Source organism: Prionailurus viverrinus, chromosome B3 (assembly GCF_022837055.1).
Source record: "Prionailurus viverrinus isolate Anna chromosome B3, UM_Priviv_1.0, whole genome shotgun sequence".
Taxonomy (NCBI): Eukaryota; Metazoa; Chordata; class Mammalia; order Carnivora; family Felidae; genus Prionailurus; species Prionailurus viverrinus.
This window is the reverse complement of record NC_062566.1, coordinates 90,769,857-90,794,491: the sequence shown is the minus strand read 5'-3', so window position 1 is coordinate 90,794,491 and position 24,635 is coordinate 90,769,857. Positions and strand designations below refer to the sequence as shown.

Sequence of the window (24,635 nt, the reverse complement as noted above, 5' to 3'; positions counted from 1 at the left end):
CTGAGTTCTTACTATGTGTGAAATAGAGTGCTGGATACTAACAATATAAAGGTATATTTTCTTCCTTTCAAGAAGCTCCTTGCTAACATTTGCCAGCATATGTCTTTTTGATATAAAATTTTGACACTACTGTTTATAGTGCTCAGTAACATCTTTTACTCAATCATAGTGATAACAGCTATTCATACTATTCACTAGAATGTTTTTTCTTAGCAATCTCAGCATCTTTATCAATAAATGTAGGTGTATTACATCATCATCTAAAAGGCTGCATCATATTTTATAATGTGACTATACCACCATTTATTTAATGGATCCGTCAGGCTGTTTTCAATCTTTTTTTTAAAAAATTAAAACAGTATTATGAGCACTCTCAATGAGTACTGTAGTTTTCACAGTGACATGAACAAAATTGTATTTAAAATGATAAAGCTTATAGCAGGGTAGTAGGAAGCCTGGAAGAATTAGACTGGTGACAGAGACCGCTTATTGTAGTGTCACAAGAAGAGAAAACGATGAATTCTACTGAGAAGTCTGCCTCTAGCCAGGAAAAGAAATAGGCAGATATGAGAGACATTTTTGATAGAGGAAACAACGCAGCTGATTAGAAGTGGTGAGCAAGAGGAAATGGTAAAACAAAATTCTGTAGCTTTCAGTTAGCAGATGAGGTGTGTTGATAACTACCAACTAAGTCAAGAAATAAACAGTGCTTTGGTTTGGGGATTTGAAAGACTTTGGGGATATAGAAGTAGGCTATAATCATAGACTGAAAGAGCCTTGGGATAAAGTTAGAATTTGTGTTATCAACATATACAAGAGAGAAATTCATGAGAAAAAATGAGATCTCGTAACAAGAAAATTTATAGTAATAATAAGAGAGTTGACTGAAGAATTCTAAAGAATGGAAAATTTAATGTGGAGAGAGAAGACAAGCCTATGAAAACTGTGGGAAGTTGTAAGGTCTTCCTGGCCAAGAAAGTTGCAAAGAAAGATTCACTCTGATTTCAAGATTTAAAAGCCTCATGGAAGAGATGGAAACAATATTTTAGTTGAGTGTTGCTGTTTAGCAAAAATTGGGCTAATTTATTTTAAAAATCTATTTTTAAGTCATCTAGATTAAAATTGAGTCTTACATTTATGTAATTTTGATCTTGTAGGGAGGAAAGTTTACCTAAATAAATAACATAAATAAACTTATAAAGGGAGTTTTTGAACTATGTAGCATGATAAACAACAACAAAAAGTTATATAGCTAGTCCATTATGTATTTTGTATTAGAATGGCCTAATGTAGTAAGGTCTCTGAATATTCTTCTTACTAATTCAGGAAATACACTTTCATTTAGCACCACTTCTTTCCTTAATGTTTTACTATTTGTTTTTAGGGTCATAACATTAATAACCTTGGAGCTTATAAAGTACAAATTCTTATTTTCAAAAATGAAGAAATTAATACTCAGAGTGATTAAGGTTGGCCAAGGTCATGTGACTTATTTTTAGAAGAGATGGGAGGAATATTTCAAAAACTAATACTCCATTGAATAATCTTTTAATTTATAATTTATTTTCTTTTATTTCATGTAGATTTATCAGAATTTGGAGATATGTTTGGATAGCTATATTTTATAAGCAGTTTTGACTTATACATATGAAGTATTCCAATATAGACAGAGATTTTGAAGATAACTGTAGATCTGTAAGATATAAGATAGATAAGGTCATTTGCAAAGGGTGTGTAATTTACCATTTTAAATTCTACCTTGGCTCTTTTTATTGTCCCTGAGACAGTGACCAAGAGATGGGCAGGGAAAATTGGTCCATTTTGTCCCTAGGAGCACAGACGCCATGAGCAGGAGGAGTGGGGTCCAGTGTTACCTCAAGTTATTCATTCCAGACACCATAGTTTACTAGAGGCTCAATATTGGCCAACTGCTCTAAATTAGCCTCAATTTGAATTTTGATCAAATCAAAGTGTTTTTCCTCTCTTATTCTAAATGTTCTCATTTGTTAAATTTTAATATTAAATATTTAATCCTTAGGATTATCAAGGAAGTAAAATGCCAAACCTCTAATTATGCCTGGCACATAGTAGGAGCACAATTAATGTTAAGTGCAGATATTGTTGCTGTTATTCCGTATGCTTTCTCATGGAGGGTGAATAAATATTACATCTTCCCGATCCTTTTATAAGATGCCGCTTAGAATTGCATCATTCCCTTGTGGTTCATTTCAAAAATAACAAATTATTGGGGCACCTGGGTGGCTCAGTCGGTTGAGCGTCTGACTCCGGCTCAGGTCATGATCTCGCAGTTCGTGAGTTCGAGCCCCCTGTCAGGCTCTGTGCTGATAGCTCGGAGCCTGGAGCCTGCTTTGGATTCTGTGTCTCCCTCTCTCTCTGCCCCTCCCCCGCTTATGCTCTGTCTCTGTCTCTCAAAAATGAATAAATGTTAAAAAAATTTTTTTAAACTAATTATTTAACTAAGTAATTTAATTTTTTAATATTTAGAAAAGTTAATCAAATAATTGATCATGTAAGTTTTAAAAATGTAGCCATTTAAAAATATATTTTATTTCAAATTCTAGAATGTATATATCTGCTTCAAGAAAGTGGTGGTTAATGAAGTCATATGATTTTTGTCTTTCTCTGACTGACTAATTTCACTTAGCATAATACCCTCTAGTTCCGTCCACATAGTTGCAAATGGCAAGATTTCATTCTTTTTGATTGCTGAGTAATACTCCATCTTCTTTATCCATTCATCCATTAATTCATATGAGTCCTTTAAGAGACAAAACAGATGAACATAAGGGAAGGGACACAAAAATAATATAAAAACAGTGAGGGGGACAAAACAGAAGAGCCTCATAAATATGGAGAACAAACTGAGGGTTATGGGAGGGGTTGTGGGAGGGGGATGGGCTAAATGAGTAAGGGGCACTAAGGAATCTACTCCTGAAATCATTGTTGCACTATATACTAACAAATTTGGATGTAAATTAAAAAAAATAAAAATTAAATTAAAAAAAATTAAATGCAAGGAAGTGGTGGTTAATATTTCACATTTTTTTCTAATTTCTAAGATGTATGCATTATTTAAGTAACTTTTTTAAAAATAAGAAGCAAATGAAGGAATTAAATGAAAGGAAAAAAATCTGAAGATACTTAAATAGCAAGATAATTAACTTCCCTATCACTTTGGACTCAAATTTATTTTCCTCTATGTGTAACAAGAGCGATAACAGTTCAACGTTAAGTTGAAAAATAATTTAAAAACTATGTTTGGTTTTGTTCTTGGGCACTGGAACACAGTAATGCCAAAAGGAAGAATAAAATCTTTGCCTTTTTATCCATATATGCAGTGATACCTCTAAAGGAAGCATATGATGTTTCCCAGAAGGGTAGAATTATTCCTATATTTCTGGTTATTCTTATTCTGGCATTCTAAGTTAGCCTTTGTTTTTTGATAGACATTCTAATTGCCCAAATACAATGGATTTCATATATGTTTGTATAAGAAATAAAAGTCTTCAGAGGAATAGGTAATGTTTCTAAAACAACACACTGAAAACTATTTGCCTCTTACTGGTTTATACTTTTCACTAAACCCTAACATAAATTTATTCCAGCACAGTAAATTTCACGTAAAATGAATGTCTCATAAATATCTTCAGTAGACTAAAAAATTAGCTTTACTTGAAAAAATTACAATTGTTTTATTGTTGAAATATGTTCTCGAAAATTCACTTAAAATTAATTCCACAGAAATAGGGGCAAATTGTGACAAACTACTTATAGTTATCTCAAAATGTCTTAAAAGGAAATTATGTGAAATTAAAATGTTAAAAATATTAAAAGTCCAAAAGAGAAGAATATAGTGGATTGTCAGAATGTGGCATTCTAAGTCTGTTGTTGCATTCCATTTCCATCAGGGAGAAAACAAACCCTAAATGTTAGCAATTTGGCAACATTTTGTACACCAGAGTCAAAACTTCTGATTTTCTATCAGAGGTTCTTTGTTTTCCTTTTCCTATTACTTGCATTTACTGTGCCTGCTAAGTCAAAAATGTCTCTTATCCCTTTCTTAGAGCATCTTTGGGTAAGAGATAACAACATAGGAAACAAGACTGAAAAGCTGGATCCTACCCTCAGCAAGCAGGATCACTCTTCTCTGAAATGCAGATGTTAAAAACCCAGCCAATGACTGATCATGACAAGTCATTGAGTAGATTGTTCTTATATTGACCGTTCATGTTCCAATTTAATGCTTTATTTATTTTGCTAATGTTGTTTAAATACCTCATCTGTGAGAGTCATAGGAAAACAATTCAGAATTCTTTTAAGTGAGAGTATGTGCCACTTACTCCCAAGGTCTCTATTATTTTTGTCATCTGAATTGTCACACTTCTTCAACCAGCAGAAATTGTTTCCTTATGATTTTCTGTGTTTGGATATGCTTTACCAGTTTATACTAACCTTGAAAAATTTTCTTTTTCCCATTTCAAGTTCCACCCAATCTGACTGTTCCACAGGAAAAATCACCTCTGGTCACCAGAGAAGGGGACACAATAGAACTGCAGTGTCAAGTAACTGGAAAACCTAAACCCATCATCCTCTGGTCTAGAGCGGATAAAGAAGTTGCAATGCCTGATGGGTCAATGCAAATGGAGAGTTATGATGGAACACTGAGAATTGTGAATGTATCTAGAGAAATGTCAGGAATGTACAGGTGTCAGACCAGCCAGTACAATGGATTTAACGTGAAACCAAGAGAAGCCTTGGTGCAGCTCATCGTGCAATGTAAGTAATGTTTTTGTCTGTTTCTACTGGGGACAAAAGGAAAGAAAGGATGTGATGATTCAGCTAGTAAAATGAGGTGAATTTTGGTGTTGGATTAGGATAAAATATGTCTATATTGTCACTACCCGATTTAAATTATAGTTTTCCCTTAAATCTGCTTATTGCTTGAGTTAGAAGTAATAGAAAAGAACAGTATCAGTGGTGTGTGTGTGTGTGTGTGTGTGTGTGTGTGTGTGTGTGTGTGTTTTGATTATGATGGTATTATGTGGTTGGTTAATGCCAAAGCATCAACAAATCTAATGGTGAAAAACTGGCTATGTGCAATGAAGCAGAGTGGAGACTGCAAGTAATTGCTAATTCAGATTACAATACTCTTGTCTTCACAATTCTTGTTTCTACTTCAGGCTATTGCTTGCCCTTTGCCCAAATTATCCACCTACTCCAGTGCACCCCTCTGCTTAAATTGTGGAAACCTCATCATTAAACTTCTATGTTTGCATATCTGAAGCTGTAAGAGTAGATTACACAATTTTCTAGTCATATTGAGATAATTCACATATTAGGTACTGAATTTTTGCTTGATTTTGGTAACAGATAATTGTTTCACTGTGAGAGTTAAATATAATAGATTTTTAACTATTTTTATTGAAATCACTGTTACACTTCTAACAAAAAACTGGAGACATTGTGTGCTTTGAATTTGCTTTTAATATTAAAAGTAACTAAATTCATAAAGGTAAGAAAAAATTTAATGATGTCCTGATGTTGGGATATTAGAGGATGCCCTGGTAAATTGGATGGCAGGTGGTACAGATAGGGCCAAAAGAGAAGAAGCAAACTAAACACAATCTTTTCAAACTCTGGTAACGCTGCTGTAAATTTTAATTGATGTGTATTTTGTTAAATACATGTTGGCAAAGTCTTTAAGAATATGAATGAATTAGATGAAAGTACACACTTCAATAAGAAATGATGTTGTTTTCTTTCTATGGTTCTGTAACTCAGAAAATGGAAAACAGAATTTAGTCCAAAAATGTCTCTTTTTATGTTAGATTTAAGGATGTCAGCAAATTGGATTAACTGACTTTAAATTTGAAAGAATAGTTGAGATATGGAAAGGTTATGTTTGGGACTAATAAAAAGTTCATTTATGTCTGAGGTGTGTGAGTGAGGTTGGGAGGAACAAGGTTCTGGGTGCTGTTTACCGATTCCCTCTCTCCATTCTGTAGAAACTCAGACTCTAGTGTGCTGTTTGCCCTATAAATATGCAAACTGATATTTGCATAGGATAAAATATTTAGTCAAATACCTTGGCTGATTTCCAGTTGATTATTACTTTGTCTGGGTTTTTTTTTTCCCCAATAATAAAGCATTTAGATAGCAAGTTCTATTCAACAGTTTAGTATTGCTTTTTCCTTACTGGTCTTTGTACTCATGACAAGCTCATGGGTAGGAGGTTCATGTGAAAATAGGTTCCAGACAGAAAAAGAGAAAAGAATAAAAAAAAAGAGGAAAAAAAAAAGATACTTTCAAGTGACCATAGAGGAAACTGCAGTTTGGAATACTTCATTTTGTTGGTAATCCCAGAATTCTGTGCTTCCTCTAGAGTTAGGCACAAAGCCTGTGTTCGTAAAGGCTAGTTTCAGGGAAACTAGTGTCATGCTGCTCACACCTCTCTGGGGAATCTGTGATACAAATAAAAGCCATAGAACCCACTGATTATAAGGAATTTTGAAATAAAGTTTTAAGAACCAGGATCTCCAATCTCCATAGAATATACTAACCTTCAGAATTCTATTGGCGAGCTTTTTTTTTTCTTTGCTTCTTAAAAAGTCCCATAGGAAACATTAAGTTCAGCACAAGGTTTAAAAATTCAATCTTGTAATAGTGAATGAAAATAAATACTGGCACGGTTCTCTCTAGTGTCACAGGATGTAATTGACTAAAAGACACAGATAGACATAGGCAGAGTCTAGTTCATTTAATGTAAACAAAAAGATCTACATCCCAAGGTGACTTCCCAGAGCAGGGGATAGCATCTAACAGCACTTCCTCTCGGAGGCAAGCTTCCCTGGCCTACTGGGGAAGTCTTGCCAGTTCCAGGTGAGGATGCCATCATGTCTTTCAAGAAGCTCCCTTTCATGTATTCCCTCTTCTTGTGAAGAACCTAATTCTGTGTCTGAGCATTTGCCAAGTACAAGTAACTGGTAACAACTCCAGATTATTCCTGAGTGAATCAAATGTTGATATTCCAGGCACATAATACCTGCTAGCAAGTCCAACCTGCATGCCTACCTAAGACTTATTCCTGCAAAACTAATGATGCAAGAATTCTGGTATTTTTTAAATGATAAACATTCCAGCTTTTATAGTGGTTTCTTAAAGTCATGAAAATAATATAGCATTTGTGCTAAACTTGCAGTCATGCTACCTGTAGGAAATATCCATGTGAATATAAAATACTAAGTTATTTCATATACATGTGCACACACATATACATATATATATGTGCATATGTTTATATTATCTTTAGTAATTAGTTATATCACTGAAGCGAACAAGCATTGCTTTATATATGTTGTATATTCTCAGCATAATATATTTTGCACTATAGCTATTCATTAAATCTGTGTGGTAAATGTAAGTTATGGTACCAAAAGGAATTATATATATGTGTATACATGTGTGTGTATATATAAATATATATTGCATATATATGAATTGCATATATATATAATATTGCATAGTGTGTGTGTATATATATATGTGTATATATATGTGTGTGTGTGTGTATATATATATATATACATATATATACATATATATATATAAGCTCATACTCCTTGCTTCCTACATGACTGGTTTTTATTATTTAGGTTTCAGGAGTATCTGAGAACTTGTTGCATAGAGTTTGAGACCTGAAAGTGTTCAAGTATATGAAGAAGATGCCAAATTATTCTAACACTAATAAAACACCTCTTTCAGGACTTGAACTCTACACTTTAGTTTATGATTTCTTTTCTTAGAATATTTATTACATTGGAAACTTCTGGGGCAAATCTGTTTTTCACACACATAATATACACATTTATATATAATTTTATGTCTGAAGTGTAAAAGAATGAAAAAGAGATCGTCATAGTAAATAGGAAACCAACAAAAATCTAGTATCTTTAAGGCACATTTTTTCCCCTTGTTTACTTTTACTGTGTGCAATTAAACAGTCATCAGTCAAAAGGACTAAAGGAGCACAGAAGTAGTTGTTGAGATTGTACGTGCCTACATATAAATAGTATATATATTTCCATATTATATAGATAATGGACTACTTTGTGGGTTTAATGTTCTAAATTGCCAAATGAGATTTAATTTTAGCTAATGTTGAATTAAAATTATGAAGCAATCATCTTATTAAAACCTTTTGAATTATTTGCTATCTCAATTAATTTGCATACTCTTAAAGAATGATTTAACAAGTGACAGAAGCCTCAAGGTATTTTATACCATTCTATAGCCTGTTACGAGAAGCTACATCACCAAAATGAAATCGTTTAAATTACTAAATTCTTGTGTACACTGCTTGATCCTGGAAAACAAACAAAACTATTTTATCATAATATTTTTAACTTTTACATTTGCCAATTATCACAAATGATATGGGCCAGAATAAGTAGCTGCAAATATAATTATAAAAGTTTGAAAAATAATGATTTAAAGTTAATCTAAACTTCTAAAAATTTGCTAGGTGAAACTACAAAGTGCAATATGAAGTTTTAATAATCTTCAAATTTTTAGCCATTACTTAATTTCATCTCCGGGTATTTGGAACTGTATAATTCTTTTGTTAAGTTTCCAGCTCATTTTTATTTGAAACCGATTTATTCTCCTACAATAGAATTTTTGAAAAGAGTTATATGTGTTAACTGATCCATATCATTTAAAAATCATAGTGTGTATAGAGTTTATTGAACAAAACTAGAACAATTTCCTAACAAAGTTATAGTAATAAAATGATAAAAATTAAATGATTTAATTGACCCATTAGAGTAGTGATTGTTTAAATCTTGATTAAATAAAAGTCCCATTGGATGAATAAATTCAAATATATATTTGAAAGAAGGAACTAAGATATGCCTATTGTCCCCCTAAAGGAAATTGTTGTTTTTCTTATATATGTATTATATAAGTATACTTACAACATTATGTACTCTGAATTTAATTTCATAAACTGTAACATTTTATTTTAATAAAAGCTATCCTTTAAATGGTTTCATCTCAGAGCACTGGTAATATCTTTCAGTTAAGTGAGTATATTTTGAAATACAATTTTCTTGAAAATCAGTTGGAGAAGATATGTACTGCATTGAACGTTACTTTTATTATCAAAGCTTCGTTATATATATGCACATTTGTTGCACCTACCATACAAATAGGAGAAAATCAAATTTAATTTCATATACAGGGAATCTACTCAGACTTGGAAATTCCAAAGACAGTCTGGCAAAGTGAGGTCCCTTATCATTTGGAATGAAGGTGGAGGCAGGTAGTAGTCTGGGACTTCAAAGGGAAAGAATGCAATTCACAGGAAAATGAAAAAGAGTAAATGTTTGGTAAGCAAATATTTGTTGCGTTATTGGGAAACAGTGGGACACAGAAGATTTTGATCAAACAGGCCTTGCTAGGTTCCTCCCAGTCTATCATACCCTAGTTTATAGCATAATGTAATTATCTATGGTGATAGCTCTCTTTCTGGAACAGGTTCTCTTTCTCAATTCTTTGTAGGCAGTTGAGGGGGGGAGGTAAAGAGGTTTTCCTGAATCTGCTGGGCCTAGATTGCTTTTTAACTCAAAATAATCTTCCTGCCAAAGTGGCCCATCTTGGGGTGGCCTACCCTTGGTCCCTACAAGAAGATCATGGAACTTATACAGGAAAAGAAACTTAAATACAGATTAGAATGTAATTAATGCTCACTATTGTTAAGACAAGTTATTGAGTAATTTTGTGTAATGTTGAGATGTATAGAATTACTATTGCGTGAATAGAACTGCTTTTTGGATTTTTTTAAACAGCAAAATTGCCCTGAAAATGATAGTGGGGCTAGAGATTAATCTAAAGTTAATACAAGAGACAAAGTAACTATTGATTAAAGAGGATGCAAGCAATTTGCCTTCTTCACACAGCAAGATGTTAAAGCTATCCAAAGGAATTTATAATTAAATGGACAAGAATTTTAAGTTATTAGCAGAACAATAAAAGGGCTTCCAGCTCAGTAGCCTACTTACCCAGATGCTTTTCCTATTTTCCATATTAATTCAGTCTATCCCTTCTCAACCTTCTAGACAAGATTATTTGGTGTTGACTCATTAGCTAGGCTCCTTTACTCCCTTCTCCTGTTTCCACCAATTTGTCAACTGCTTTTCATTATTCAAGTCCTGGCTAAATCCCCTCCCTTTAGAAAGCCTCTTGGTACTGGAGAAGGGTACTGATTGTGACCCATTTCTAGAGCCTCAATACTTAGGAAAAGTTCATCACTTTTTAAAAGTCTGCCTGGTAAGAAATTATTAACTTCATTATTAACTTCATTAACCCACTAGAATGTAGGTTGGGAAAAGCTTTTAAGTTTACTAACAATATAATATTTTAAGCATTCATTTTTCATATTTTATGTTTAAGGATTATTGCATAGAATTTAGCATTTATTATACAGAGTTCTTTTATTTGAATTAAATGGCTATGTTGTTGTTTGCAGCAGTTATTATAAACATTAATCAACTGAACCCTAAGGTAATGTGAATATTATAAAAACAATATTTATGCTATTTTCTCTGATCCTACCTTTCCTGTCCCCCAGATAGTTAAGATCTTCTCTTTGGAAAGAAGAAGCAATATTCTTATAAGTTGGTGTACAATTTAAACTGTATAAAATAAAACTCTCGAATTTCTACTTCAAGTCAATATGTCATATAAATATATCTTACCTCATTTCCCAGTGGATTTAATGAGGAATTATAATGGAGCTGCCTTGAAAACAGATGTGTTTAAACATTTTATTTTTGTATTACTACTGAGCATTTGAAAATTGAACTTCCCAAGTGGATATGTTATTCTGCAGAAAGTATTTAGGATGAATTTACTTGAGCTGAACTGCTCCTGCCCTCCCAGGTAATCAATCTCTTTGCTCCCTGTTTTCTCCCTCTTCCAGAGAGGATAGCATGGTAGATAACCATCTAAGGGAGTTATCAGAGAAAACAGAAAATCTCTCTCTTTTTTAAATATTTTTTAATGTTTTTTTTTGAAAGAGAGAGAGAGAGAGAGCACAAGCAGGGGAGGAGCAGAGAGAGGGTGACAGAGGATATGAAGCAGGCATTGTGCTGAGAGCAGAGAGTCTGACGTAGAGCTCAAACCCATAAGCCATGAGATCATGACCTGAGCTGAAGTAGGATGCCCAACAGACTGAGCCACCCAGGGGCCCTAAAACTCTCTTTCTAAAGAGCTTCTCAATGTAGAATACAGATGTGATGTCTTTATTGAACAGTCAAGTACAGATTATCTGGAAAGAGGATAGGTTTATTCAGAATAAAGATCATGTAAAGAAACTATATCCATAATTTATTTCATTGTTGCTATTTTAATGTAGATACAAGCATGGTTTAATATTTAGAAAGCCTTAAACATTAAAAGTTTTGTTTTCAGTGTCCATATAAAGAAGTGGAATGGGGGGGCAGCCAGTTTTAGAAGGATGATTAAAAGTAGTCCAATTTAACCAGTCAAGTCTTGTGTTTATTGATATTGCCAAGTTAAGTACTTAGGCCCACCCCTGTAGTGCAGAAAAAAAATTAAGTGTAAATAACAGCATTTCCATAATACTGAAAAGATATTTTCCCTGAAATAGATCTGTGATTAAATTAAATGTGCTTTGAATGAGGAAAGTTTATACTGTCTCCTTTCCCAGTGTCTTTTCCTCACCTCCTCCCTTCCTCATTTTATGGAAGTATATTCTCTAAGAGAGGTGAAATAAACACATATATCAATAAATGTGTGACTATAAAATTTTTGTAACTTTTTTCATTGTAGTTAAAAAGGGATTTACCTCTCATCGAAAAATAAATGTATTCTTCCCAAATATAGAATTTAGACATCTTCTAAATACCATGTTCTTCTCCCATGAAAATAAAAATGTAATAATCCTAATCCATTAAAATAAATCATACATAGAAGTTTATAATAGTATACCCCATGGACATGCCTGTGTTTATCAATTTATTTTAAATAATATACCACCAATAAAATGCTTTGTGTATGGGAAAATATAAAGTAGGCAGAAGACATGGCTCTGTGGTTAAGAAAAAAATTCATAATCATTTCAGAAGTTAGGTAACAATGTAAGAAATTGAATATCAAAAAAGCAGTTAGTCATATATATAAAAACAATCAGGAAGTGAGAAATTATAGGCCAGTGTTGTGAGAGAAAGGCATGACTTATACTATCCCTCTAAGCAGAAGACACACATTTAATCAGTGTTTAAACCACCTGCAAGCAAATAGAATTCATAAAGAATTTTAGCTTATGTTTTGTTAGTAATTTTGTCTTTATTTATTATCAATTGTTTGATTATCTTAGTTTGATATTTAATACCAGCCCCATATTTTTTTGTCTCTGCATGTATTATATTGTTTTGGGTTATATTATATTCTGTTTTGTTAATAACTTTTAAACTAGTAGTAAACTCCTTTACTGTGTAAGCTACAGGAGGGTCTTCTTAGGTGCAATTTTTTCCAAACCCATGGGACTACCATAGACACATATGGCATCAAATTCAGTTTATAGATATAAGGTTGGAAGCACAGCTTGCTGGCATGCCCTCTCACTCCCCAACTCCTGGGGACACTTGAGAATTCTGGAAGCACGTTTGCCTGTCAGGACTGAAAGAGGAGTTATGCTACTGGCATCTAGGGCTCAGCGGCCAGGAATGCTGTTAGATGTCCCAAATGCATAGGCCAAACTCCAGAGAAAGAATTATTCTGCATAAAATGTAATGATTTGTTTTATGTGGGGGTTGTCCTATTAATTTAAGGGAATTTAGAGGCATTCTTGGCCTCTAATCTTGAGATGTCAGTAGCAAGCCTCTCCTCACGTCATGACATAAAAAAAAAAAAAAGAAAAGAAAAGAAAAGAAAAAATGTCTTCAAACATTGCCATATATCCCCTGATGGTCAAACTTACCCAGGTTAAGGCCCACGACCTATATAATGGCTCATATGTACAAGAGAAGAGCTACATAATTTGGGGATGGGAACTCTGGCAGAAGCTTCTGCCCCACAGGAACCAATGTTTCTTATACCAAACCTATAGGTACAACTGTGAAAATCCCTGAAGTTACAGTCACTACACCAGTAGCTCAAAGCTATGGCATCCTATTAACTATTATTCCTCTATTTCTATTCCTCTCAATCTAGAAGCAATTTAATACAAAAATGTTACCTAAAATCAAAGTTGACATTCTTCCCTTGTCAAGTTACCAGGGCAGCAGAGCAGAACTCTAAAAGAAGGTCAGATTCTCATGCAGCAGGGAAAAGGCTTTTGTCATCGCTTCAAATGTATCTACTCTTCATCTGCCATGCTAAACTTTCTTAGTAATTCTTTTGCGTTAGTATTCTTTGTTTGATCATAATAATTACAGTTGTGGCTATCAAGCAAGTATGTTTCCAACATACTTCACTTATTTTTTTTTTTTTTGGACTCCTTTTCTGTAAACTGCTGTGCCTGTATTCTTTCTTTGTAAGACTTTTGGCTTTGTATCTGGGTTTGGGAGGGAGTAGCTGTATTTCATGCTGTTCCATCGGATCATTTGATCTCTTATGAATTCCTTTCTTCTGGCAAATGAGTATTTCCTTGAAGCCTTAAAGATTCTACTAGGAAAAAAGCAAAAATTCTTCAAAAGGAAACTTTGAGACTTAAGCTGACCATGCATTGTGAAACTGAAAGAAATTCTCCCTTGATTTCACACATATTAGATTTATTTTAAACGTGGAAATTACTTTTTTCTTCTTAATTCCAAACTATTTTCAAAGAGAAAGAAGTGAAATACTTTTTGGAAAATTAGTGAATGTGTGGATTTTGTTCTTTAATATTGTTTCTCAGTGAATGAAATAAAATGTTTTCCTTCAGACTGTTATGTAGGTTGGGTAGCATTGTTTTTTTCTTTTTTCAATTAAAGAGGGGTTTAACTTTAAAAAATAGTCAATGCTGGATAATACTAAAAATTAAGCAGAAATTAAAAAAAAATCTTTAAGAAAAATGACATATATTTTCTTAGTATGTTAACTATTTGCATTGAACTGTATGAAATGGCAGAATTAATCTGATGTTCCTTCAGGTATTCTCAGTTTCACTCTGTCAGCATCAACATTTTTTCCAGTGATTCTACTATTTGAAGATATATGTTCTTAAGCACAAGCTAACTGCTTTGTGTACAACATAGAATGATAAATATAATATTTTATTGCTGAGTTAAAAGACACAAGTAATCTGAGTATGTGAAGTTTTCACTGTAATTACTGACTTAAAACCTGAAGCTACAAATGTATGCAAATATTTAGAGAGATATAAATATGTATGATAGATGTCTGTCTGCCCATCTATCTACCCTTCCATCCATCCAGCCATCATTCCTCTGCCTCTCTCAATGTTATTAGCTTCATGCATTTTGCATCTTTACTGAGTGAACACTCATTCTTATTAATGCATTTTTCTTCTTTGCCTTTTATAATTCTATATGTGCTAGTTCTGTTTTAACTTTCTACTTATGTCTTTATTTCTGTTTATTCTTCCTTTCTCCAAATCAGGTTTTGTTTCTATTTTTCTTTTACTCTACACTCCCTTGCTTGGCAATTTAAGGACTTAAACTATGACTATGCAGATCTTCCCTGCATTTGTATCTGGGACAGTCAGGCAGCTTCTGTGAATTTCAACTTAGTTTCCTGATTTATTCTAAAATCTAATATGACTATAATTAAACTTATAGTGATTCCTTAATTATTTTTTCTCCTCTTGAGTTCCCTGCTCCACCTAAAAAGATCTCTCTCCTCTCTGTTATGAAAGTCATCATTCTATCTTCCTTCTTTCCCAATATGCAACTGAAAATCAGGATATTGGATTCTGAAATTTGAGATATGGTTTAAATTCCAGCTCTGCTACTTTAACTGTAATTTCTCTCAGTGTTCATTCTCCATATCTGTCATCTCTGAGGACCAAATTAAACGATGCCAGAACAGTGTTTATCCAATGTTTGGCACATAGATAATACTTCCTAATCATTAGCTCTCAGTTCTCAAAACCTTCTCAGTATCTATTCAGTCCTCTCCAGTCCCACTGTCATTTTCAAAGCTAGGCCCTTTATCTCCTGCAAGAAATTCCTATTTTTCCCCACCTCTGATCTTCTCTTTCCCCCTCAGAACATCAGTGTCAGATGAACATTCCTTTATGAGCAGGAACACTTTCGGTTGCAAATAACAGAAAATTCTTATCTAAATCCTCTTTTTTTTTTTTTTTTTTTTGCCTCTCCTCCAAGGATTAACTCCAGTGGGATCTGATTCCCTTGGCTTAGGTAGCCATTCTGTATAGCAAAGGCATGGCTGCAAGCGTTCGTTATTCCCTCTTTAGAAATTCTGTATTGCTGCTCACTACCCATGATTCAAAGTTCAGACTGCTACACTTGGCAAACAGGATCCTCCACTGTTCTGTGAGATCATATGCCATATTCCAGTCAAGGTGAACATTTCATTATCCGATGCACTTTTGAATTTGGTGCTTTTTGTAATTTCATTTTTTTCCTAATGAATATGCTTAAAGTCACCTCTCCTGAACCTACTCTTTACCATTTTTAAAGCAACAGTTGAATGCCATTTATCGCATAAAATTTCTCTCTGAAACCTCCAGCTGTATCTAATCTTTTTATTCTCTAAATTGACACTTTTTTTTTCTGGACTTACCAATTTCAACATTCTATTCCTAAATTATATATATGAGATATATATAATAGATGTAGATATAGATCTTCTTTTCTCTCTTTTTTTCTCTCTCATAAGAACATAAGTTCTTTTTTTCATGAATCATGATTGTGTCTTCCTAAAGGACCTAGATCAGAAAATGCATAAACTAATAAATTATTTGAAATAGGTACTTCTGGCTTTGGTCATGTTTTTCAGCTGCTGTTTTCTTAATGAAGATATAACATTACATGTACAGTTTTTACTATAACTATGAATATGAGTACATTTCTAGGGGAGAAATAGGTTATAAATTGTAGGATAGGTTCCGATTCTGGCACTGGTTCTAATCCTAGATTTTTTAAATTATTTTTTATTGTTTATTAATTTTTGAGAGAGAGACAGAGTGCAAGTGGGAGACAACAGAAAGAGAGGAGACACAGAATCTGAAGCAGTCTACAGGCTCTGAGCTGTCAGCACAGAGCCCAGTGCGGGTCTGGAACCCACGAACCATGAGATCATGACCTGGGCCAAAGTCAGACGCTTTACCAACTGAGCCACCCAGGCACCCCTAATTCTAACTGTTTTTAATGTGTGACTAACTCTGTCTCTACAACCAATTTCCTTATGCAAATGAAGAATTTAGTAGGATGATCTCTAAGTCATGGTCAAGTTTGAAATTGTTGCCAGTAAGTGTCTGATGTATAATTTATGCATATATCACAGCGAACCCATATTTTAGTAGCCATTTCAAGAATCTCCTAGAAACTGTATGTTTGAATCAAAAAGATGCATGATGAGGGGCATCTGGGTGGCTCAGTCAGTTAAGCGTTTCCACTCAGGTCATGATCTCGTGGCTTCCTGGGTTTGAGCCCCACATCAGGCTCTGTGCTGACAGTGCAGAGCCTGCTTGGGATTCTCTATCTCCCTCTCTCTCTCTGCTGCTCCCCCTCTTCTGCTGTCTCTGTCTCTCTCAAAATAAATACATAAACTTTTTTTAAAAAAAAGATGCATGATGACAACATTTCATTGGAAGAAGTTCCCAGTGTTAAAATGTCTGTTCTGTGTTAAAGACGGGTAAAAAATTTAAAAAAGATAACCTGAAGACAAGTAGAACATTAATTATATCTGCTTTACATCTATTTCATCTAGAGAAAATACATTTGAAGTAATGGAAAAAGCATTCTTGGTATATAGATAATGACAAGAATTTAGTGTCTGTGAATTAAAATTTCAGAAGTTTATTAAACATATCATCCTTGTGAATTTTCCTTGAGTCTTTTCCTTTGGTTTATGATTAACTTCACTGTAGAGTAGGACTGATCACTAGGTACAGTACTGAATCCATAAACTATTACAAATATCATGCATACAAATATGTGTTATTTTGCAGTTACTTTTAAAGACTGTGGATCTGCTATCTTATTAAGGATACTACTGTCTGGTTTCTTCTTTAGAAGAAAGAAGCAACTTTTTTAAAGCAACTTAAATTATTAAAGTTAAAGCAACTTAAATTATTTTATTTTTGTGTGTATGTATGTCTGTTTCTATGTAGATATCCTTTGCAGCTTATCTATAAAGAAAATACACAAAGCAATGGAAAGATATGGTAGCTTGGAAATTAGTACTTTTCTCTCAAACACCATTTTATCTCACATGCCTAATTTAAAAATTAGATTGCCTGTTTGCTTTAGCAAGAAGCTTTTTCCAAAAAGTTTCTGAGTCTCTTTTTCTTCAGAGCAATCTGTTAAAAATTTCTGCTTCCAATGTTTAAACATATTGTGTCAGCTCATTTGAGTAAGAAAACCTAATTTGTTCAGCATACACATTAGTATTTATCTGGAGTTGAGTAAGATTTTACGTGAAATGGCCATTTTGACCTTGTATAATAATAACAGTAGTATTTGATAAACCATGTGACAGTCCAGAGTATGTTTTGGTTCCCTTCAGAGGTCTTGGGAAAGCATGATTATTTTCTGAGGCAGCTTTTGAACGTTCTTACTTTCAGAAACTCTCTTTCTTTATCTCCCTCCGTCTTTGTCTTCTCTCTCCCTCTCTATACACAAATATACACATACATACGTACATACACACATACATGCATGCACACACATACATACACATACATATACACATGCACACATACATGCATACACACATACAAAATATGCACATACATATATACACACATACACACGTACCTACACACATACATACACCCATACGTACACACATATAGACACACATACACATATACATATACACATGCAAACATACACACATACATACATACTTTTAGGGAGTTTTAATTTGAGTATATCGCTCCTTCTTTGAAGATGGAACATACTTTTCACTTGTCTGTTTTCAGATTCAGACTGGTTTTCTCTAGAAATGTACATGAGAAATTCTGGATTTTTTCCCTTCTTCCTTGTCCTGAAGATGAACTCCATGTCATCCCATGCTGTGTAGTACACTTGGTCCCAAATTGCAGCTTAAGTGTAATTATTGTTTTTTGTTTTTTTTTTTTTTTTTTTACATTGATGACAAAATAAACCAGTGTTTCCTAAGACTCATATCTGACCTGGGTCACCTGGGTGGCTCAATCAGTTGGGTGTCCAATTCTTGATTTCGGTTCAGGTCATCATCTCACAGTTTGTGGGATCGAGGCCCACATCAGGCTCTGTGCTGACAGTGTGGAGCCTGCTTGGGATTCACTCTCCCTCTCTCTCTGCCCCTCCTCCCACCCCTCTCTCAAAATAAATAATCTTAAAAAAAAAGACTCATATCTGACCTTATTACCCCCAACTCTGGGCTCCAGTCATCTAATGTTTTCATATTTTCATTAATTCATTTGTAGAACTACTTAACACTGTTGTGTTTATATGTATGATTGTTAGAGAGGTTTCCACAAACAAAAAACTAAATTTGGTAATCTGCATATGTATATTCTTTTGTTGACACTTGATCTCAAGCTAATGCCTTGAAATTTCATGTTTCAGCTTGAATGGGGTCCTAAAGAGCTGGGCTCAAAAATGTCCATAAAATTCCAATAAAGTTTCTATATTCATCTATATATACTTAAATTAATAGGAATGCAAATGTGTACTATTTCCCTTTTATTAATAGTAATGCTACATATGTTTAGTTTAGATATGATACTGGTTTCCTATTGGGTTTCATTTCTTTTACCATGCAAATAATAATTTTACTTAATTTTTCCATAAAAATGTTGATTGTTCCAAATGCCTTTCCACATTGTTAAAATAACATTAACAACATAACAACAACAAACAGTGGACTGACTTAAAAAGTAAAGCCAAATTACAAGAGAACATCTACTTGTAGTGTAACTTCTGTGCCTCACCATGGTTGTTTTGTATACTTCCTTATTTTTTTCTAATTTTGTCGAAATAATGACTATTGTTCCTACATTGTAGACTCAAAACATACGCATTATTTTTATTCTTCACATAATTATGTTTAATTTATCACTAAATGCTTCATTCTTTTCCAAGATAATGGAACTGTTTCCCTGTCTTTCTCTCTCCTTTCCATCTCTCTCTCTTAACATGTGAATCTGGCTCTTCCACCTGAAAATAGTGTTTATAATCTGTCTTTTATTTCTCTGCACTTCCAGTCTTTGCTTTATTCCCTTGCTTCACACTAGTTTCTGCATTAGCATCTTGGTTATGAAGCCATAGCTCCAAAAGATCTCTTAGTTTGACCTAGCTCCTCACACTGCTATGGTCTCCTGTGTTGCCACTTTGTGATGCTGGTTGATTAACCTTTGTCCTTTCTTCCCACTTTTTACTAATGAGAAGTCAGTTGTTCAACAGAACCTTTCTTTTCTCTCTCTCTTTGTTTTCCCCACAAGTGCACTATATTCAAGTGTGAGTATATTTTAGTTTCTGCAGAATTACTAAGCCAATAAAATTGCTGAAAGTAAATGTGCATGTGTTTTTAGAAAACTGTTTTGAACAAAAAGACACAGACAAAGATAAAGTGCAGTACTCAATGTTGGTATAGCATTATAATTGATGAGATAATGGTCTATTCATGAAATTTGACTACACTGCATAAGACCTTCTGAGCTTTTGCATTGCAAGTACTTTTTTTCTTTTTTCTTTTTTAATTTTTTTTTAGTTTCAACCTTTCACTTAAAGTCTAGTTAGTTAACATATTGTGTAGCAAATATTTTTTTCTTAAACAATTGCTTTTTGTTCTTGCTGCTCAGTAGTGTGCCACATTTATTTACTTATTTTCACTTTTATCTGTATTCAAATGGGAAAGCTTTAATTAATTTTGTCAATAATTACTTACTGTTTTCTACCCATTTTTGTGCTAGCATAAGGGAAATTCAAATAGGAAAGAAAGAGAATCTGTATGCTAGATATGATGTAGAGCCAGACAAAAACTTTTAACGCTAGTGACAGAACACATACTATGTGAGCACAGAAGAGAGGATGCTGGTAGCTAATTATGCTTTGTCCTGACAGTGTATATGTTTGGTACATGGTTTTACATTTGATTTCACCAGTACTGACAGATGTGGATATGACTGTGTAAAAAGATTCTCCCTAATCCTCTTACTTCCTTTTAATTCTCTCAACTTAAACATCTTTGCAAAATGGCTTGAGCCCCTACAACTATGGGGACTTTCTAGCCTGTCTCCCTAATATTTCTGGGGGCCTTGATCCTCCTGTGAATCCCTCACTCTGATTTTTTCCTGTGTGCTCAATATGCACTCCACCAGCATCCATCCCTTAGTGAGTTTTAATTTTCCCCACACATAATTTCATTTATTGGACACACTCTCTTTTCGTTATTTCCCCAAAGCAGTATTAATCTAAGTCTGAGAGGCAAGACAGATGACTGAAGATTTCCAGAAACTGGGGGAAGGGGTAGATTAGAGAAGGAGATACTTAGAAAGAATTATCAGTGTCCCCAGATAGCCATCATTAGCATTTCTCTCTGTTAGGTCTAGATCTTAATTCCCATCTAAGTGAGATCTTCACTTGCTAACCCTCAGCCACTAATAGAAAACACAACTCCTATATATAATACTTACTACGGAGAGTAATTTACTTCTTTTCATGGTAAAGATCCCTTATTTATACTGCCTTGTCACAATTGAAAAGACTAGTAAAAGTATTTCTTTTAAAGAGGGAAAAAAGCCAATTACCCCAGGAGAAACTTATGACATTTCCCAGGATCTATCAATCTAAGACTTCAGAATTGCATTTTTTTTACTTTCCTTCTCTGTGTGCTGTGTAAGTACCTGTTTCTGTGTATACTGGTGTGTGTTCGTCTACATATATATATATATATATATATATATATATATATATATATACATATATATATATATATTGTGTGTGTGTGTGTGCGTGCACGTCTGGAGGGGTAAATATCAAAGATAAGGCAGGCAGAGTGCATGGGGTGGAGAGGAACGGAGAGTAACAAATGCCACAAATATTGAGTCTAAAATTCAACATAGTAATAAAAAGGGTAATACCAAAGCAAAGGCGACATTTTCTTGGGTGTCCTCTTAAACTGATTGACGTCATGTAGGTCCTATTTCGTACAATGTTTTAAAGGTCATTAGGGGCAATATTTAAATCTAAAGGAAAACAAAATGGTAATGTTAATTCATTTATGTAGAGTCCTTCCCTTAAACTTTGAGAGCCTCTACTTCCCACATTCCGGAATAAGCAGGCAGGGAATGCCTCTCCAATACATAAGAACAAAAGAGATTTTTAATAGTTTTATTTTTCAACTTTATGTGGAATTTTAAAACCGTTTTCTTAAGAACTCATTTAAATATTTTCTCGTGTTTTCTTTTTTTCCCTGAATGTGGAAGATTGCATGTATGTATATAAATGTTTAGGCTCTGATTTTAGGGTCTGGTTAAATCCTGAGACTATGTCATATTTCTTTCTGTGGTTTCTTCACTTCTCTTTGTGTTGGTATTTCTTTCATATATAGTTGGACATAATATAGAATTAGAATTATTGTACTACTCATTATATATTTTTCCTACTTGATTTAAAATATTGATTACTATAATATTTTACATTTCTTACTCAAAAACAAACATATATAGCTGGTTCTAAATTTTATTCCTTTTTTTTAATAGATGAATTCCTTCTGACCCTTTGGGTAAAGTTCTTTCATGGAGCTACATTTCCCTAACTAGATCTAAAATAAAACCTGTCTCTATGGGCAACAAGAGAGCATGAAGTCAGGATATGTTTTCCTTTGATAAGCTTGAAAAGTCAATTTCAAGGGTAAAGTACCTTGGTAAAAGTGAATCAGACTAGATAAACACAAATGGAAAACAGAAAAAATAGAGACATAAATAGATATGTGGTATATTCTACTTTTCCTAAATAAGAAAGGTAGTTACATGGAAAATACAGGTGTCTTACAAGAAGAAAACATTAAAAAAGGGAGAGACCAAATTAAAAAAAAAAGATAGAATGTGGAAGAAAATAATAAAAACTTCTACAAATGAGAAAAATGGAAATATTTTAAGCAAGTGTTTCAAAGGCATTTATCTGTGAGTTATGTAGAATTTCAATAATTGTCTACTAATTTCAAATCTATCCTAGGTGTATTAACAAAGATGTCAGAAGTTTAGACACTTAATTTTCCCTTCTTTATTTTTTTCTATTAGAACTGTATAATTACAAGAAAATTAATTATGACTAAACTTTATTTAAAAAGTCCATGGGATACCTGAGTGGCTTAGTCAGTTAAGCATCCGACTCTTGATCTGGGCTCAGGTCATGATCTCATGGTTAAGTTCATGAGTTCAAGCCCAGCATCTGGCTCTGTGCTGACAGCCAGGAGCCTACTTGGCATCCTCCCCTCTCTCCCTCTCTCTCTGCCGCTCTCCCCACTCATGCACACATGCTGTCTCTCTTTCTCTCTCTCAAAATAAATAAACACTTAAATATGAATAAATACAGATTCCTCATATTAGTAATAGTCTGTGTGAATTTATGTGCTAAGACATTTTTTGAAGCTCCAGAAGTCTAGTTCAAGTTGCATCATTGCAGGCTCCAAATTGATAGAGTAATAAAATAAGAGTTGCAGGCTTTTTCTTTTTCCAATGGAAAATTTAAAATATATTCAGAGTGAGTTATTGAAATACATATAATCACAACTTCCCTGGTGCATTTATCTTAATTTCGTATTTAGAAATTATTTTGTATAAAATGATAAATCTGTGTTGAATGTACAAAGGGAAATGTCAAGAATGAGTTTTGAATGGGAGAGAAATTAACTCACTTACTGTGCTTCATGAGCCCTGAAAATCTGACAGATTTAAGGATAATGTATAATGACAGATTCTGTATTATTTGGGAAAATATTTGAGATATTATTAATGATATAGTTTGGATTGTATGTTTATAAAATGACTTTATATTGTTTTTCAGAGAAATCTTGTGAGGAACATACACCTGATTCTTTTTTTTTAATGTTTGTTTGTTTATTTATTTATTTATGAGGGAGAAAGAGAGCAAAAGAGAGTCAGAGGGAAGGAGGGAGGGAGGGAGGGAGAGAGAGAGAGAGAGAGAGAATCCCAAGCAGGCTCTGCACTGCTGGCAGCACAGGGCTGGACACGGGGCTTGAACCCATGAACTGTGACATCATGACCTGAGCTGAAATCACGAGTCAGAGACTTAACCAACTGAGCCACCCAAGCACCCTGAGAAAGTAAATGTTTGAACTGAATTGATGAATGTAGCAATTTAAAGACAAGGGATCCAAAGGATAATCTTCAGACTCTTTCCACTATTTCCCCTGCTGACTACTTTTAAAATACATAATTAAAGTTACGAAAAATTTAACAAGTTTTAAATGGAAGTCTGTCGATATCCTACTAGCAGTGTTAGACCTCTCCAAATAAACAAGTCCACAGGGCAATTTAATGCTTTCCTGGTGCCACCTTAGTGGTTAGTCTGGGAGACTCTTCCCAAGTTGTTGACCCTTTTCTCCTTACTTTTCTGTGCTACTTAATTTTCATAAAAATCCTGGTTCCCTAGATTTCTGCAGTTCTGCATTTTGGGAATTCATTTTTTTTCCCTGTCTAATTTTATCAGTATCTTCTCAGACACCTCATCTCTGAAGTACATGTTACATTCTTTTTTCACTTCCAAAGTCTTAAGTTCAGACCCTTCTTGTCTCTTGCCTACCCTTTCATTAGTCCTGCCTCCAATTTCTGGCATTCCAAATTGTTGGAGTCCCATACTTCTCCTTGACTCATAAATAAATTACAAACCCTTTAACCTGGGGGTTTTGGCCCCACCTTGTTTGCCTCAGGCTTCTAAGCTATTACTTTTCTACAGATACTTCCCATTGTGGACTACTCTGTTTTCATGGCTCTTGTCTTCATGCTTACACCACTTTCTCTTGTTAGTCCTTGTTGGCTTTATATCTCTCCTTTGCTCTTTTACCTAATAAAATATCTGATGGAATACATGCCAACTACTTTAAGATACCTGTACCAATCCTCCATGCTGAAGTATGATTTCCTGGGTCTAAACCCAAATTTACAATGAAAACATCAGTAAGCGCAGAAACCTGCTTTTGTGGAACACTCACGTTATGCTAAACACTGTAGTAACTAATCTTTTAGCATTATTTGATTTAATCTTTAAGTAACTCTCCAACTGTATGTCATGTATTTTTGTATTTGGTTGTGTGGTTGAGTCCATTATGTTCCTTTTCTAATCTAGAGACTGTAAGTTTATTAAAGCTTGTTAAAGGTAAAGTCATGATTGATTCATCTTTGTACTTTCTGCTCTAGACAGTTCAGTGATAGGCACTAAAATGGTATTTGA

The 24,635-nt window shown here is 33.8% G+C and overlaps 1 protein-coding gene across 1 annotated transcript in view; it reads left to right on the top strand.

Moving 5' to 3' along the window:
* Nucleotides 1-24,635, top strand: part of MDGA2 (MAM domain containing glycosylphosphatidylinositol anchor 2) — an 859,176-nt gene that overhangs the window by 653,602 nt on the left and 180,939 nt on the right. The window contains exon 8 of the mRNA XM_047864378.1: nt 4,504-4,797. Within this exon, the coding sequence (XP_047720334.1) occupies nt 4,504-4,797 (294 nt within the window). The remainder of the gene's footprint in view (nt 1-4,503; nt 4,798-24,635) is intronic.